Raw genomic sequence first — 16,671 nt, 5'->3', positions numbered from 1 at the left:
GCAAAGGAAATGTTCTGCATCTTGATGTGGTGATGGTTTCACAGGTTTGAACACTTTAAATACATGCAGGGTAGTGCACTGCATTACCATTTAATAAAGTTGAAAAATCAGCTAGGACAAAGCGAGATCAGGAATATAATGGCACATAGTAGGCACTTAACAAGTGCTAGCTCCATTCTGGACAAGGGTGAATAAGCTCATTAGAAAAGTTGGGGAGGGCCAGGGATACGGCCCAGTAGTAGAGCGCTTGCCTCACATATGAAAGGCCCAGAGTTCAATCCACAGCACCTCCCAACAAGGAAAGAAATAAAAAAAGAAGAAGAAAGAAAGAAAAAAAGAAAAGAAAAGCTGAGGACGCTGCCAGGGAAATGGATTAACACAGAGAACACACACCTCTGGGTTTACCAGGACCCAAACATTTAGGACAGGCTCTCCTCAGCTAGAAAATGGGAACAAGGAAGAGGAACAGAAAGATGAACAGGCTTCGTCTTTGCCCTGAAGGAAATACAAATAGGTTTAATGCATGATGTAATAAAAGTGTCATAGGACGATGCTGACAAACTGCAGGCGTGCAGGTGAGTAATGCTGGTGGGATGGATGTCAAGAAGGAAGATGCCAGGTGGGTGGGGTCCTGACAAGCAGTAAGGGGCGGGGCCTGGCCGAAGCAGAGAAGCTGGGAAAGGAGGGTCCTGGGGGCGCAGGCCGAGCTACAGCCACAGCACATGCTGTCCTCCAGGGCATGCGTGGGAGACAGTCCCAGGGCCAAGCTACAGAAAGCCCCGAGCATCAGCCTGAGCCTCAACTTCATCTGCCCAGGGGAACCTGCCAAAGAGTTGAGCACGATCAGATGTGTGTTTTACACAAACAGGTCCTATCTAGAGGGCAATTTGGCGATTTATCAAAAGTCCTGACGTTCGCATCCTTCAACTTGGCAATTCCTGAGGAAATAATCAGAAATGTACACAAAGATTTATGTACAACATTGCTTATCACAATATTATTTATAATAGCCCAAAGCCCAAAATAACTTAAGTGTCCAATAAAAGGGGACTGCTAAATAAATTATAGCACACTGAGTGATTAAATCATATATAGTCGTTAAATCATACTTGCAGAGCATGTGGATGACACAGCACATACCTCACCATACAATGTGAAATTGTAAAAAAAAGCAAGAGGCAAAAACACATGTTGAGCGTCCATTTGACAAATATTTATTGATTAGGCACAATCCTGAGCACCCAGGATGCAGTAGATAATAAAACAGACACCATTCCTACACTAAGGGAAGGAGATTCTGCTTTTCCAAGAAGGAAGGCAAACAGAAAACAAGAAAACAGCCATAAGCAAAATCCTTTGATGATATGAAGGAACTCAAGAGGGGAAAGAGATGGGGGAGTTGCAGGGGAGGTAGAAATTTCAAACAGATGTCAGGAATATCTTCAGAGAGGAGGGGTTTAAGAAGATGAGGCAAGAGGATCTCTGGGGAAGACTTGCAGGCAAAGATGGGCAGCAGGAAAGCCCTGGGAAGACCTGGGGGATCTAGAAAGAGGTAGGCAGAAGCAGCAGAACACAAAAGACAAGCTGCAGGAGAATGAGATCCCAGGGAAGCAGTGACACCAGCGGGGGAGGCGAGAGGCCCCGGAGGGCTCTGAGCAGAGGAGCAAAGTCATCTGTAAGACAGGGGTAGAAGCAGGGAGGACAGGCAGGACTTTTCCCAGTTGTGGTCCAAGCTCGTTATAATGGGCTTACATTCATTTTATAATCAAAAAACAAAAGATAATGCAATCAAAAAACTCAGAGCAGCAATGCAGATGCAGCACTCAAGCACAGGGAAACTAGCAAGGAGGTCAGGGAAACTGACAGACACCATGGTGGAGCAGCAGGAGGCAAAGAAGAGCACATATAGCTCATGTTCCTGGAGCTTTCGTATGAGCAAAATTATAAAAAATTACTGAACAACCCAGGGGCGCCTCACCACTGACCTACATCCCCAGCCCTTTTTATTTTTTATTTTGAGACAGGGTCTCGCTAAGTCACTGAGGCTGGCCTGGAACTTGCAGTACCCCTGCCTCAGCCTCCTGAGTCTGGGATTATAGGCATGAGTCACTGTGCCTGGCTTAAAATGACTCTTCTTAATAATAAATATAACCAAGATGCAAAAGTCATAAAAGAGAGAAGAATTCCCCCGTAATCTCAGCACCCTAACAATGGCATTTACTAGCTTGGATACTTCCCTCTTGCTTTTTCATATAAACATCTGGATTCCTGTAAACTGTCCCCTTCAGGCAGGCCTGCCCTGGTTCCTCACAGTCCCTCTCCTGCCCACTCTTCCTCTTAGGCTCCAGCCAGAGACCCTGTGAGGGGCAGGGCTACATAGCCAGGCAGGCCCAAGCCCTCGGGTAGGTCACCAGGAAAGCCAGGCTGGGGGTGTACTCACCAGCACTCAGAGTGGTGAACTCCAGGAAGCGGTACTCATAGGCCACATCCACCTTGGTTTCCACCTGAGGCCTCTTCAAAGTCGAATAAATATTCCCAGGTCGTTTCTCATCGCGCTTCTCGAACTTGTTCAATCCGCAACCCATTTCAGCAGCTGCAAGGCAGAAGGAAAACAAAGAGGGGGACAGGACTGATCATTTTCCCAGATATTTTGTTTATAAACACCAAAATATCTCTAAAAGACAACAACAAATTTTCCTGAGGAATGTGTAAAGGAACTCAGCCTGTAAGAAATCGTGGATATAAATTTCATACAGGTCCAGAAGAGAGGACTCCGCTCCATGTCCAGGTGCTGTGTCCTTCTTTAGGATGCCATTACTAGCCATCTTGTGATTTTTAAATGACACCAAAAGTACACCTGTTTATATCCTTTTTTTCCCTATCCGAGGAAAATAATACCTCAGAGTGCTTCAGTTCCATGGCAGTCAGTATACATGATTAAAAAATGGGATCTAAAAAGCAATACAGTGCATTATGGTGTCATCCCGTCTGTAGAAAAACAAGAGATGTGTCACCTTCCCTGTGGTTGCTAAGAGAGAATAATAAGTTGTTGTTACAGTTTCTAAACTCTGGAGTCCTTTCTACCCTCAACAGTAATTATTTAGACAGGATATTCATAAAACATCTCTCAGAGTAGAGGGCCATAGTTTTATGGGCTTGTCTAAAAGTCCGCCTTTTCTTTTTTAGCCCAAACCACAGGAAATAATAGCAGCCATCCACACTCCGAGAGTCATTTCAGACCAAAATGAAAACTGACTGAACACTGATAGCAGAGCCAGGGAGATTGGAAGCAGAAATCCATGCGTACTAGAGTGAAGATCTATAGCTTCTGTTTGAAAAGAAAATGGAGAAATGTTAAAATAATGTGCACACTCGGGTGGGCTGAGCTTCTACCCTTTCAAGGGATTAAAAACAGTGAAGCTGCTCTGTTTATTTAGGCAGAATGACATTCACAAAATGACTCCGTCCACTCCCCAGACTTCAGGGAAAGATATTTCCTTTTGTGCCCTGAGCATGAGCCATATACTTCCCTCCTGTCTGGGGTACCGGGGCTGCCACCAAAACATACTTCACAAAAATATTAACTGGCCAAGAATATCACCCACAGAAACACGGTGACTGTTTCCTCTTGCAGATAAGAATTTCCTTTCGCTCAATCCATTCACTAGGTACCCAGCTTCCTAAGGCAATTTAGCAAGTTCCAGAAAAACGAATGGAACCTCAAAAAAGTCATGAGGGTGGGGAGAGTGGAAGGAGACGGGTGGTGTAACCACCACCAGGCTATACTTTTCAGTAATTAAAAAAAAATGTCTGAAAGAATGGATGAGAACAGGAAGCCTTACTTATGCCTTAATAAGGGAACATTAGTGTCCAAAGGGCCAAAGTAGACATGATTTATGTGCAGTCTGCATGAACTGATTACTTGTAAAATACTCTGTAGTTCTGCAGATATAATAGCTGATGTGTACAGAGGCCGCATATTTAACTGCCAAAAAGCAAGCCGATTGGCATCCACTGCAGCAAAGCAAAGAGGAAATGAATGGAGAGGTTCCTAAGTGATGGGCACAGAGAACACTGGTGAGATGGGCAAGATGGGCACCATCACCACAAGAACAAGAATGCAAATAGCCCAAAGGCTATTGCTCACTGGGTGCATTTCCTGCATGCATACTATGGGCAAAAGCACCATCAGGAATCCAGACAGCGTGGTCTTTGCCCTCAGGAGGTTAGCCTGGTGAGGGAGATAGGACCCTCGAATTATAACACAAGACCAGAAGTGGAGAGGGTACTGCAGACAGCCTTCGTCGCACAGATTTGGAACAGGACTAGGTAGCAATGGAGCAAGAGCTGGGCAAGGGTTTAGCCACGGAAGCAGGAAGCTGTGAGGTGTGGAGGGGAAGGGCAGGCTGGAAAGGTAGCCTGAGGTTAGAGTGTCAGAGAACCGGGGCCACACGCTCACACACTTGGTGTCTTTGTGAAAATCAGAAAAGGTGTCCCCTTCTCTGAGGAATGCAGTCCTGCCCCAGCTGTGGCTTACTGAGTGGATCAAGAGGTGCATTTAAAATAAGCTCCTACTTATCCCCTTTACAACCACACACGGCCAGGCTGCCTCTGTAGGGGGAAAGTTAAATAGAATATTTCAGGATTGAGCTAGTCGTAGACAAAAGCATGGAGGTGGAGGTAAAGACTTCTTAAATAGGGCACAAAAGTTTTCTAACTACAAACAGTAAATCTTTATAGAGTGGCATAGATGAAGACTAAATTTTTCTGTTCCTCAAAACACATCTTGAAGAGAGAAAAGGCGATCCAGAGCATGGAAGATGCTGCAGCACATTTATCTAATGACCTGCTGGTCAGCCAGCTCTCTAAGAAGGGGAAGAAGCCCTAACTTGCAGTGTTTGTCCATTTCTGCAGTGTAAACGCTCCCACTGTGCAGATTTCAGGTGACCAAGGTGATATCACTGAAACTCTCATGAACCAGTGTGAACTGGCTCTGCACACACCGCCTTCACTTAACAGAGTGATTTTATCCACAATCAGAGGACTCCTACGAAGCAGCAAGGAATAGACCCACTACCCACAGCAAACTGGTGAGATGCCTGAACAAGCTAGTCACAGTGAGGATGTATAGTGCCCACCATGGAAGGTCAGAGGAAAAGTAGCTCAGCCTCACTGCTCATCAGGGAAATCAAAGGAGCATTATTATGAGCCACAACACACTCCCTATCAGAACAGCTAGTAAGGTTTTAAAGTTGATACTACAACTTGGGCATCCTTAATCCCAAAGTCCAAAATCTGAAATGTTCCAGAATTCAAAACTTTTTCAGAGATGATGCTCAAAAAAGTTTGGATTTTAGAGCATTTTGGAAATCAGATTTTAAGAGGAGGTAGGGGAGAGGTGCTCCACTGATAAAGTCTCAGCAAATATTCCAAAATCTGAAACACTCCAAAATCTGAGACTCCTCTGGTCCAGAGCATAATGAATACACCTGTACTAAGTGTTGGTAAGGACATGAGGCAAATAGAATTCCCCTAAACTGATAGCAGGAATGTACATTTGTACATTCTGGCAATGTAAGGAAGCTGAATATAAGCCTCTTCTGTGACCCGGCAATTCCTCTCCTAGGTACACACAAACCACCATGTTTACATGAGGGCATCAAAGGACACATACAAGGCTCACACTATCACCCCTCCTAATGGCCCTGCATTGGGAACCACCCAAATGCCTCTCAGGAAAAGACATGAACAAATCGTGGTATATTCATACAGCAAAATATTATAAAGCAAAGAAACACAGAAGCTAAGAGTACACTTAGCAACATGGTCCAATGTAAAAATAAAAAAGGAGAGGGGGAAACCAGACACGAAAGAGTACGTCCTTCCTCTTCTCTCTACGCAGAGCTCCAAAACAGGTAAAACTACAGCACAGGGTTAGAAGCTGGGGTCCTGACCATCCTGGGAACCGTGACTACCTGAGACCACCAGGGCACTTCTGAGGAACTAGTCATGCTCTTTCTCGATCTGGGTGCAGGATACTCAGGTGCTCAGTCTGTGACAATTCACTGAGCCTCTCAGTACTTGTGTACTTTACCACTCTCAAATTTCACCAAGGTAGGCTGGGGATGGAGCTCAGCAGTAGAGAGCTTGCCTAGCATGTGTGAGGTTCTGGGTTCAATTTCTAGCACCATAACAAAATAATCAATTTTCCCTGGGTTCGATCCCCAGTATTACAAAAAACTTTTTTTCTTTCCACTGAAAAGTTCAAAAACTAACGAACATGTGGTCCTGCAGGTGTACAGAAACATCTCCAAACAATAAAAGTAGGTTGAAGTTGCAAAACAGAACTGTCCACACACTGGGAGTGGAGCCCTCTGAATTAGAAGGGAAGGCAATGGTTATAGTGGGCATGTCATCTGAGGTCAGCTGCTCTGATGAAGTTACGGTGCGTACACCACAGAGCTCTGAGGACAGAGGACTGTTTCCTATATCAGGTTGGAGGCATGTTTTCTATCCCGGGCCCGACTTGGGACTTACGGGACACAAGGCTGAGGAGTGCACAGGTTGTCAAGCAAGGGAAAGAGTCGGCCTTGACCTGCCACATACTCCTGCAGACCGCCTAGCTCTGGAAGTCTAAGCGACTGGGGACCCCCAAGAAGAAACCTCTTCTTCAAACTTCCTCCCATTTTTATTACCCTATGTTAAGGTTTGGATGTGAGGTGTCCCCCAAAAGCTCATGTGTGAGACAATGCAAGAAGGTTCAGAGGAGAAATGATTGGGTTGTGAGTCTTAACCCAATCAGTGAACTAATTCCCTGATTGGGATTAACTGGGTGGTAACTGAAGTGTAGGGTATGGCTGGAGGAGGCAGGAATTGGGGGCATGGCTTTAGGTATATTTTTGTATCTGGTGAGTGGAGTATCTTTCCATGCTTCCTGATCACCATGTGAGCTACTTCCCTCTGCTACTCTCTTCCGCCATAATGTCCTGCCTCAACTCAAGCCCCCAAGAATGGAGCCTGCTATCTATGGATTGAGACCTCTAGAACCATGAGCCCTAAAATAAACTTTTCCTCCTCTACAATTGTGCTGGTTGGGTTCTTTTGTCACAGCAGTGAAAAAGCTGACTAAAACATCCATTATGTAAATCCTAGCATTAAAGGTTCCTTCTTTTGAAATCATAATTGCCCTTCAACACCACAAATATCTCCAGAGAAAAGGCAACAAACTAGGTTCCTGGCAGCCACGAACACTATAGTATGATTTAATCTTGTCTATAGTTTTCTATTTAATTTTTAAATTTTAATCTAACTTCTTCTACAAAGAACAGACTCCCTGACATCGGAATGGAAGGTGTTATTAGGATATATAAGAGAGACTCAGAAACTGTAGAAAATGGCAGAAGGCCAGCAGGTACCAAGCAGCATTAGAAAAACTTCCAATATATAACTTTGAATTTAAAGTTTCAATCAGACTGTTTCAAACTTGAAGTCTCTGTCCAAGTTCACCCCAAAAGTTCATGCACTTGATATCAGAAGACATAAAAGAGTTCTGGGCAAATCACCCATGTGATCAGACACAGAAAAGATAAAATAACACCAGCCAGACCTGAATCCTTGGGGTCTCAAACTTAGAGATCTACAACCCTGGTTAAGCAATCACTTTTAAAGCATGGCTCTCTTTGAGAAGGGAGACACACAGAAGAGTTGTTGGCCATCCGAACTTTGGTATGAATTTGTTTCCCTTAGTCGGGAGTTGTGGGCCCTACCCTGCTGGCTAAGGGCATACCTGTGTTCCTTTTGTTTACTCTCTGTATTCTCCCATCAACCCCTACACCTGTCAAAATAGGAAAGAATTTTGCTAAGTCCCAAAATATCAATTACAGTGCCTACTATGCACAAGTAGGAAACAAGTAGGAAAACAAATAGGAAAAATTTAGCTTGCAAAAGGAGGAAAAATACAATATAACTGTGCTACGTTAATGTTGAGTTTTGTGAACTTTACTGTTTACTATGCCAGGTTCCCAAACCATCTCACATCAGAGGCTGGATGGGTCTGGACCTTTGAAGGCAATGGGAAGGAAGCAGAGAGAAGAGTCCATGTAACAGTACTGTTGGATGCAGACAGAAGACCCCTGGTGTGCTACTCAGGGAGTGTTTCTATACAGATATGTCTCCCTCACGGTTCAAGGTCTCTAGAAAGGCAGAAGGTAAATGGTGAGTGAGATGGTTTTTAAGTATGGCTCCCAAGTCCACTGACACTTCCCCACATTGAGAGGTGAGGTCTATGTCACCTCCGCAAAGTTGGATTCTGGGACTGCTTAACCAATAGAATATGACAGATGGGGGCTGAGGTTGTGGTTCAGTGGTAGAGCACTTGCCTAGCATGTGTGAGGCACTGGGTTTGAGCCTCATCATCACATAAAAATAAATAAATAAATAAATAAAGTATTTAAAAATTTTTTAAAATGAATATAACAGAATGGCAGTGTCAGTTTCTGGACCAAAGCTTTAACAAATGAGGAGCATCCACATTCTGACTCTTGGGATGCCTGCTCTTGGAAATCCAGTCATCATGCCATGAGGAAGTTCGAGCAGCTTCAAAGAGGTCCACATGTACGGGAACCAACAGTCAGCACCAACTTGCCAGTGAACCATCATGGAAGTAGGTTCTGTACGTCGGGCAAGCCACCAACACCATGTGGAACAGAGACAAGCTGTTTCCATCAAGCCCTGCCCCAACTGCAGGCCCTGAGCAGAGTGAACCACTGCTGTTTTAAGTCTCTACGTTTTGGAGTGGTTCATTTATACAATAGGTAACTTATACACCAAGTTGCTCAAGATAACCACCACCTGTCATCTCTCAGTTGAGCACTAGTTGAAGTTGGTCTGCATTCAAGGAACCTGAATGGTTTAGTCATTCACCCTTGACAGGACATTTTGGTTGTATCTAATTTGAAGTGGTCATAAACACTCATGTAGAGATTTTTTTGTGGATATATGTTTTCCTTTGTTTAGGACAAATGCCTGTAAGTGGGGCCACAGGGTGCTATGGTAGGTGGAGGGGCCCTGTATATAAGCAATGCTTTTCTTTGCATGGGCAGGATGGCCAGATACTGCTGCCACTAACAATGTGGTGGAAAGCATGACCCCTGGGAGACCAAAGAACTGGCCCTCCACCACCAGCCCACACTGGGGCACTGGAGCTCCAGGAAGACTCATGAGCAGCCATGCTATTTCTTCTTTGGTGTTGCTTGTGTTTATAAAGGACACATGCTAAAAAATCCCTGTGTCTAGTGAGACTCCCTGGTCTCACCTATGGTCCACCAAACTCCTGTAGCTCCACCCCTCCAAATTCCTATGGCCACCTCACCTTGACACTAAAGTAAATCAGTCTACTTGTTTTGTATGTGAGCTGATTGTTGGATCGGCTTTCATGGACAGCTGTAGAGAAGTTCGGTTTTCTTCTTATGTCTTCGTCTTCTCAACAGACATCCCTGCAACTATGTCTATGGGACCAAAGGACCAAGAAGAACCTTCCTTCCAGGAAGTCTTCAAGTAAAAGAAAAAGAGGAGGCCTTTCCTTATTCCTACAGGGAAACTGGGAAAAGGGTCAAAATATACATCTATTTCTCTAGCAGAAATTGGCTAAGATTATTAGGAACTAGATGCTTTCTAAGAAGGAAGAAACGTTAATCAGAGGAAGGTTCTGAGACTCTAGCTGCAAGGAGAGGATGTCAGACATTGCAAAGACCAGTAGGAAAACATCCCCTGAATTCTGACATCCTGGAAAATCAATTCTTTCTGAATCAAATCTAAAATCTACAGTGGACCAGCTGTCAGCTCCATGAGGGAGGGAACGCCTGTTCCAAATTTATTCATGCAGCCACTGAATTAACACACATTTAAGGTCTACTCTGAGTCAGGCGCTAGCTCAGCAAACTCAAAAACTGGGAAGGCTAGGCCTTGTACTCGAGGATGTCCCAGATGAAAGGAGGACAAAGACAAGGAGCAGTCACACAGGATACAGAAGTCTGGTCAGAGTGTGGGGCATTGGACAGGTATTTGGAGAAAATCACTGTTATGTGAAACAGAGATCACCATAGACTTGACTTCAGATGAAGCTGAACAGTAATGGGGCACAATGTCCTTTGTCATTTTAAGTGTTGACATGTTGAAATTATTATTTTAAAAGCATTGCTAACTTGTTTATGAATTGCTTCCCAAGATACCCGTAAGACACTGGAAAATCACTTCAAAAGATCACCTTCTTGAAAGATGATTCAGTTGGAGTTTATAAAAGCCTCAGTTTAAAAGTTCATTTTTACTATGAATTAAGCATGCACACATTTAAATAATGGGGGCAATAAATGTACTTATATTTTCAAATACAAATTAAATTCATTAAGAGTGAGCCCTCATTTACCACACTTGCCAGTAATCTGAAGCAGCCTGTAAAGCTAATTTTAACAAATGCCAACAGCTCATGACAAGCAACCAGAGACGGAGCAATTATATGCAATGATGCTGGATCAGCTGGCAAACTCATTTTTTTCATTTCTACACTCAAATTCCATATTTGAAGACTCAAATGTGTTTATTACATCATTCAGTCACTCAAAGTAAGAGCTGATGATCTTAATTAAGAAGTCTTAGCATCTCTCTCAATCCAGAAATATAAATGAAAAACTTGAAATTTCAGTCAACTATTCAGTTGGTGTCAAATTTTGATATCCTGCAAACATAGTCTAAGAAACCCAAGGAAAAATAAAATTTATCCGTTGAAAGCATTCATGATCCAATGCCAAGTATAAGGAACAATCGCTATAAAATGGCATTATAATATGTTACCAACGTTTTAAAGTGTCTATGGGTGTATTTGTACAAAAGATCCAATCTTTTTTTTTTTTTTTTAAGCGAGCAGGACGCAGACCACATGTCAACAGAACTTTCCTCTGGGTCATGAGAACATGTGTGACATTTTCAAGTTCTCTACTTTGAGCATGCATGGCTGTCACCATTGAAAACAGTGGCTTTGGTGAGCCTCCTGGTATTTCATTCTGTGTGGTCCCCTCCCACACTGAGTAGGGCCAACTTCCGTAGCCAATAGCTACTGGGGAAATGACAGAGTGGTTTCCTAGATGTTGTGGAAAGGATAGAGTGTGATTTCCAAGGTGAGGTTCTACCTATCTCTCTCCTGGATCATTTGCCCTGGGGGCAACCAACTGCCATATTGTGAGGACTCTCCATCAATCCCCAAGGCAAGGAACTGAGAGGTCTCCGGCAACTAACAACTAACTAACTTGACACCCCAGGTGCAAGAGGACCTGCTGCCCAGTTGACATCCCCCCCGCCCCCCCACCAAGCTGGGGCTGGAACCCAGAGCCCCACACACACCAGGCAAAACACTCTACCACCTATCCACACCCCTAGCCCCCCAGACCACATCTTGAGCGCAACCTCAGCAGAGACCCAGTGGGATGATGAATGTTTGTTATTTTAAGCCTCAGAGTTTGGGGATAATTTGTTATACACTGATAGATGATATACAGACAGTTTAGGTTAAAAGTCTTGCTCCTATTGGAGAAGCTGCACCGTGGGGTTGTTGAGAGCAGACTTTTCAGCTGCCAAGTTTTGGAGTAATTTGTTACATTAACAAAAGATAACTAATACAAGTGGTGTTTACAATATAAAAGAAAACTCTTGCCTACCACCCCCATCCCCACCCTACAAACTATCAACATCTCCGTGGGGGATCCTGAGTATATTTCAGCCCTGCTGCTGTCTCAATCACAAAACAGCTCCCTCTGAGAACCTGCTACACAACCTGTGGTCCCTAGGACCAGCACCATCAGCATCACCAGGAACCTTGTTAGAAATGTAGGTTCTCTGCCCCACTCAGGCCCGTGGAATCCAGATCTACATTCTAACAACTAGTGAAGTGTAAGACACCCTGGCTGCAGCTGTGGTTCTCAATCTTTGGTTACACAAAAGAATCACAGGAGATCTGTTAAAGGTCTTGATGCCCAGGCATTGGGGGTGGGGCCCAAGCACCAGGACTTTATAAACCTCCAGGTGACAGCATACAGTCAGGGTTGAGAATCAACACTCTAGGAGTCAACCTAGTCTTTTTCCACTCCCAACCCTGTCCCAACAGCCGGGGCTCAATGGGTCCCAGGATCTTTCCTGAGCCCCACATTCAGGGCTGAGAGCTAGAGAGCAGAGCTCAGTCCTTTGGTTCCCCACCCCCAATCTCCTGAATCTCTTTTTACCTCTGATGTCCCTTCCCCAGTTCCCTTGCCATCCTCCCAAACATAGGCACACCCTGAATTCCCATCCTCAGGCCTCCTCCTGTCTCATTTTCCTACAATTATTTTAATTATAAATCACTTCAAACATATGGAAAGTATAGAAAATGAGACATCCAAGTGCCTGCCACCTGGATTTAACACATGCTTACACTTTACCTTATTTGCTTCACATCTTTTTTTTTTTTTAATTTTTTTAGTTGTCAATGGATCTTTTATTTCATTAGATGTGGTGCTGAGTATCGAACCCAGGGTCAAGGACATGCCAAGCAAGCACTCTACCACTGAGTCACAACTCCAGCCCCACATCTTTTATTTTTTGCATAAATAAGACTTCTTGGACACAGCTCTATGCCCTCTCTCTGTAATCCTGCATTTACTCTTTTACTCTCTATGCGTGACACCCAGAACAACAGAGAACAGATTCGGAGACATTCCCAGGGCCCGGTGACCTTTGTATTTCAGTACCTATTGCAAGGCACCCCAGGCTACAAAAATGCCTAACAGTCCTGCTGATTGCGTAATGAAGTCTAAACAACTTAGTATTTGTTTGTAGTCCGATAACCTAGTGGGATCGTGAACAAAACAGTATGCTTAATTGAAAGTAAACATTTTCTTTCCTTCTTAAATAACCATGAACACTTAACTAATTACTTATTAGAAGGTGGACCTTGCACAGCTTCTCAAAACTTGAAGTCACATTGGACATCGGCATCCTCATTTCCTGTTCTACAGTGATTTTCTTAGTGACCACTCAGAATCCCACTTGACAAAGGTATGATGTGATCAAGAGGAACATGTTGCTCTCTTAATACTGATTTTGTGAACCACCTCCAGTTCATAGTGCCATCTGACAGGTGTTGCTGGGTTTCCCTAAAAATGGCAAACTATCCTTTGGTCCTGCTATGAGCTTGCTGCAGTGTCCTGGGGTGCAAAATTTGGGTTCCACCAATATATGGCATTGTTGGATGCGCTAAGAGATTTCCACACAGGCTATTGTCTCCCCCTTAGCAATCACATCCCCTCTCTTTCCCTAATTGAAAACTGTTCTAAGCAAACACTTTCCATCTCCCTCCCCAGGCTGTTACCCTCTCCAGCTCCAGACTGACATCCCCTAAGACCTGTTCCAACATCTACATCTGGAACTTTCTCACCACTTCCAGAAGTCTATGCCCCGAAGAGAACTTGACATCTTGCCCAACAAACCCGTTCTTCCTCCTGTTTCTGTGGGCAGCACCACTGCCCTGTTAACATCCAAGTTCAAAACCCCAAGTATCAGTCTGCTCCTGCCACGGTCCTCACCCTGCAACTGGCCTGGTGACCAGTACGGGAGAATGCTTCCATTCCTCTACTCCATTTTCTAAACCAACCTGCCATTTCAGGATCATCCAAAGCCTTCCTTGGATCTGACTTCTCCTCACCCATCTAATTCCAACACCAGCTGCCAGATTAACTATTCCATACCACATAAGTGGCTCAGAGAGTGTAATCGTGTCTGCGGTCCAGCCTGGAGTCCTTAACCCCAATCTCACTCCAGCCTCCCTTCTGTCCAGTCCTGTCTCTCACTGCTGACCCTAAAGTCAAGTCAGACCACCGGCTGCTAACTCTTATATGCACCCAGAATTCTTCAAACACCCTGCCTCTACCTCCACTGGAACCTTCCCCTGACATTCCCTTCTCTTCCTCCAGGTCCCCTGGATTAGTCAGGGTTCCCGGAAAGACAGAACCAACAGGATGTGTATGCATGTGTCATGTGTGTGTACGTATGTATAGACAGGTAGGCTGATAGACAGACAGACAGACAGATGAGATAGTGACAGAAAGAAACAAACATGTTTATTTTAAGAATTTGGTGTATGTGATTGTGGGAGTTAGTGAATCCAAAATCTTCAGGGCAGGCCAGAAGGCCAGAGACCCAAGGGAAAGTTGATATTATAGTCTTGAGCCTGTATAGAGTCAGAATTCCACCTTTCTTGGGGTCCTCAGACTTTTAAGGACTTCAACTGATTGGATGAGGCCCACCCACATTACAGAGGGTCATCCGCTGTCACTCAAAGTCTGTTGATTTAAATGTTAATCACATTTAAACAGCAAGAGGTAAACTGGTGTTTGACCAAAAACTGAGCCCTGCAACATAGCCAAGCTGACAGAAAATTAACCATCACACCCTGCTTCAAGGCTGGATTCTAGCAAGACTGCCTAAGTCAATCCTGCATTCTACAAATATGTATGGCGCATTCAGTAGATGCAAGGCCCTGTTCTAAATGCTGGTCATACCAAAGTAAAACAAAAGTAATAATAATAACTTTACCTTCATGGGCCCAATCCTCAGGACCAGAGAAATAAACAACAGACATATAAATAAAAATAATAAATAAAATTCAATTTTTTAATTATGTCAAATAGAAAAATAAAGGAGAACGGAGGGAGAGCAAGAGATAGCAATCACAAGATTTGCAGGGCTGGGGTTGTGGCTCAGTGGTAGAGCACTCGCCTAGCATGTATGAGGCACTGGGTTCAATTCTCAGCACTGCATACACATAAATAAATAAATAAAAATAAAGGTCCATGAACAACTAAAAAAAGATTAATTTGTAAATTATATATATATATATATATATTTTTTTTTTTTTTGGTACTGGGGATTGAACTCAGGGGCACTCAACCACTGAGTGACATCCCCAGCTCTATTCTTTTTTTTTTTCTTTTTAATATTTTCGCTATAAATGGACACGATATCTTTATTTTTTTATGTGGTGCTGACGAAGTGCCTCACACATGCTAGGCAAGTGCTCTACCACCGAGCCACAACCCCAGCATCCCCAGCTCTATTCTTTGTATTTTATTTAGAGACAGTCTCACTGAGTCGCTTAGTGCCTCTCTTTTGCTGAGGCTGGCTTTGAACTGGCGATCCTCCTGCCTCAGCCTCCAAGCCACTGAGATTATAGGCATGCACCACTACACCCAGCTGAAATTTGTATAATTTTTAATATAGGATGATCAGAGGATGCCTCATCCTAGTGACATTTAGGCAAAACCATGAAGGCAGCAGAGCAAACCCTGGGATAAGGTGAGGTAGTCCTGGTAAGGCAGTATAAGAGCAAACAAGCTGGAGTTTGGGGCCAGGTTGGGGGGCGGTTTCAGTCTGCTGGAGGGCAGCCAGCCTGCCAACACAAAGGCAGACCCCACCGGGGAGGCCAATCCTGCAGGCCTGGCTGTGGGCTGTAAACATTTTGGCTTTACCCAGACTGAGCCGGGAGTCTGGAGGACTTGGAGCAAGGGAAGAGCAATCACCTGGCCATGACCAACCATGCAGTGGGGAGACCAGAGCCAATGAATAGACATGGGAGCAGCGATCAAATTCTAGGTCTCTTCTGAAAGTAAGATAATGAATTTATTGATGGACTGGAAATTTAGGAGGAGTAAGAGGGCGTCCAAGACACCTCCAGGGTGGGTCACCTGACCAAGCAGAAGCTGGAGTGACCATCTTCTGAGGAAGCCAGGAGTGTGTTTTAGCCACATTAACTGCATCCCAGTGGGGGCAGGGGCATGGTAGGCAGCTGGATGTACCAGCCTGGAACTTCTGCCACATCTGTCCACCTGAAAGCAGACCCTCGGAGGCAGCAAGCAAGTCTTCTTCATCCCCAAACACAGCATCCCGAGGCCCTCTCATGGAAATGCCATAGATACTGACTCAGTCACATTCTTAGGGAGTAGGCAAAACACTTTTGTACTAAAGAATGAAGAGTCGTCTTTGAATTCCCCACCCCTGCCCCTTGCCACCAAATTCCCTTTCATAACAGTCCAGCAGAAGGTACACAGGTTCTGGAACCATTTTTCCTGGGTTCAAAACCTACTGAGCATATTTCCTGGCTCTGTGACCTTTTCAGGGAAGACTTTTAACCTCAGTTTTTTCATCTGTAAAATGGGTATGACTGTAGGGTAAGGATTAGATGGGGCAGGATGAGTTAACATTTGACAGTGCTTAAGAAGGTTCAGGTACACAAAATGAGCAGTATAAATGTTAACCTCTTCAGTACTATATGAGCATCACTTGCTGTCCATTCTAAAGAGTCCTTTTAACCTGCTCAGTCCTGTAACCATAATGACACCACACTAAAAGGGTGCTCATAAGGTGTCACAAGACACTTCAAAATCCCAAAACCTCTCCAAACTTAAAAAAAAAAAAAAAAGAAAAGAAAAGAAAGAAAAAAGAGTATTTAAATTAAAAGTCTGACACCTTTGTATTTTGTAGTTCTAAAATTTGGTCACACACAATGCGGTCGAGTTCCACCAACAAGAATCCATGATTAACCCAATCTCTTCTGTTTTAGTCAGCTTTTTTGAGGCTGTGACTAAATGGTCT

General features: G+C 44.1%; 1 protein-coding gene across 2 annotated transcripts in view; it reads right to left on the bottom strand.

The window, feature by feature from the left end:
• Rftn1 (raftlin, lipid raft linker 1) overlaps nucleotides 1–16,671 on the bottom strand; it is a 201,752-nt gene that overhangs the window by 178,170 nt on the left and 6,911 nt on the right. For both annotated transcript variants that reach the window (XM_047532384.1, XM_047532383.1), the window contains exon 2: nucleotides 2,441–2,593. In XM_047532384.1, coding sequence (XP_047388340.1) covers nucleotides 2,441–2,585 — 145 coding nt within the window. In that variant the 5' untranslated portion in view covers nucleotides 2,586–2,593. The remainder of the gene's footprint in view (nucleotides 1–2,440; nucleotides 2,594–16,671) is intronic.

This window comes from Sciurus carolinensis, chromosome 17 (assembly GCF_902686445.1).
Source record: "Sciurus carolinensis chromosome 17, mSciCar1.2, whole genome shotgun sequence".
Classification (NCBI taxonomy): domain Eukaryota; kingdom Metazoa; phylum Chordata; class Mammalia; order Rodentia; family Sciuridae; genus Sciurus; species Sciurus carolinensis.
The sequence above is the reverse complement of the archived record's forward strand: the minus strand, read 5'-3'. Positions and strand labels throughout refer to the sequence as shown.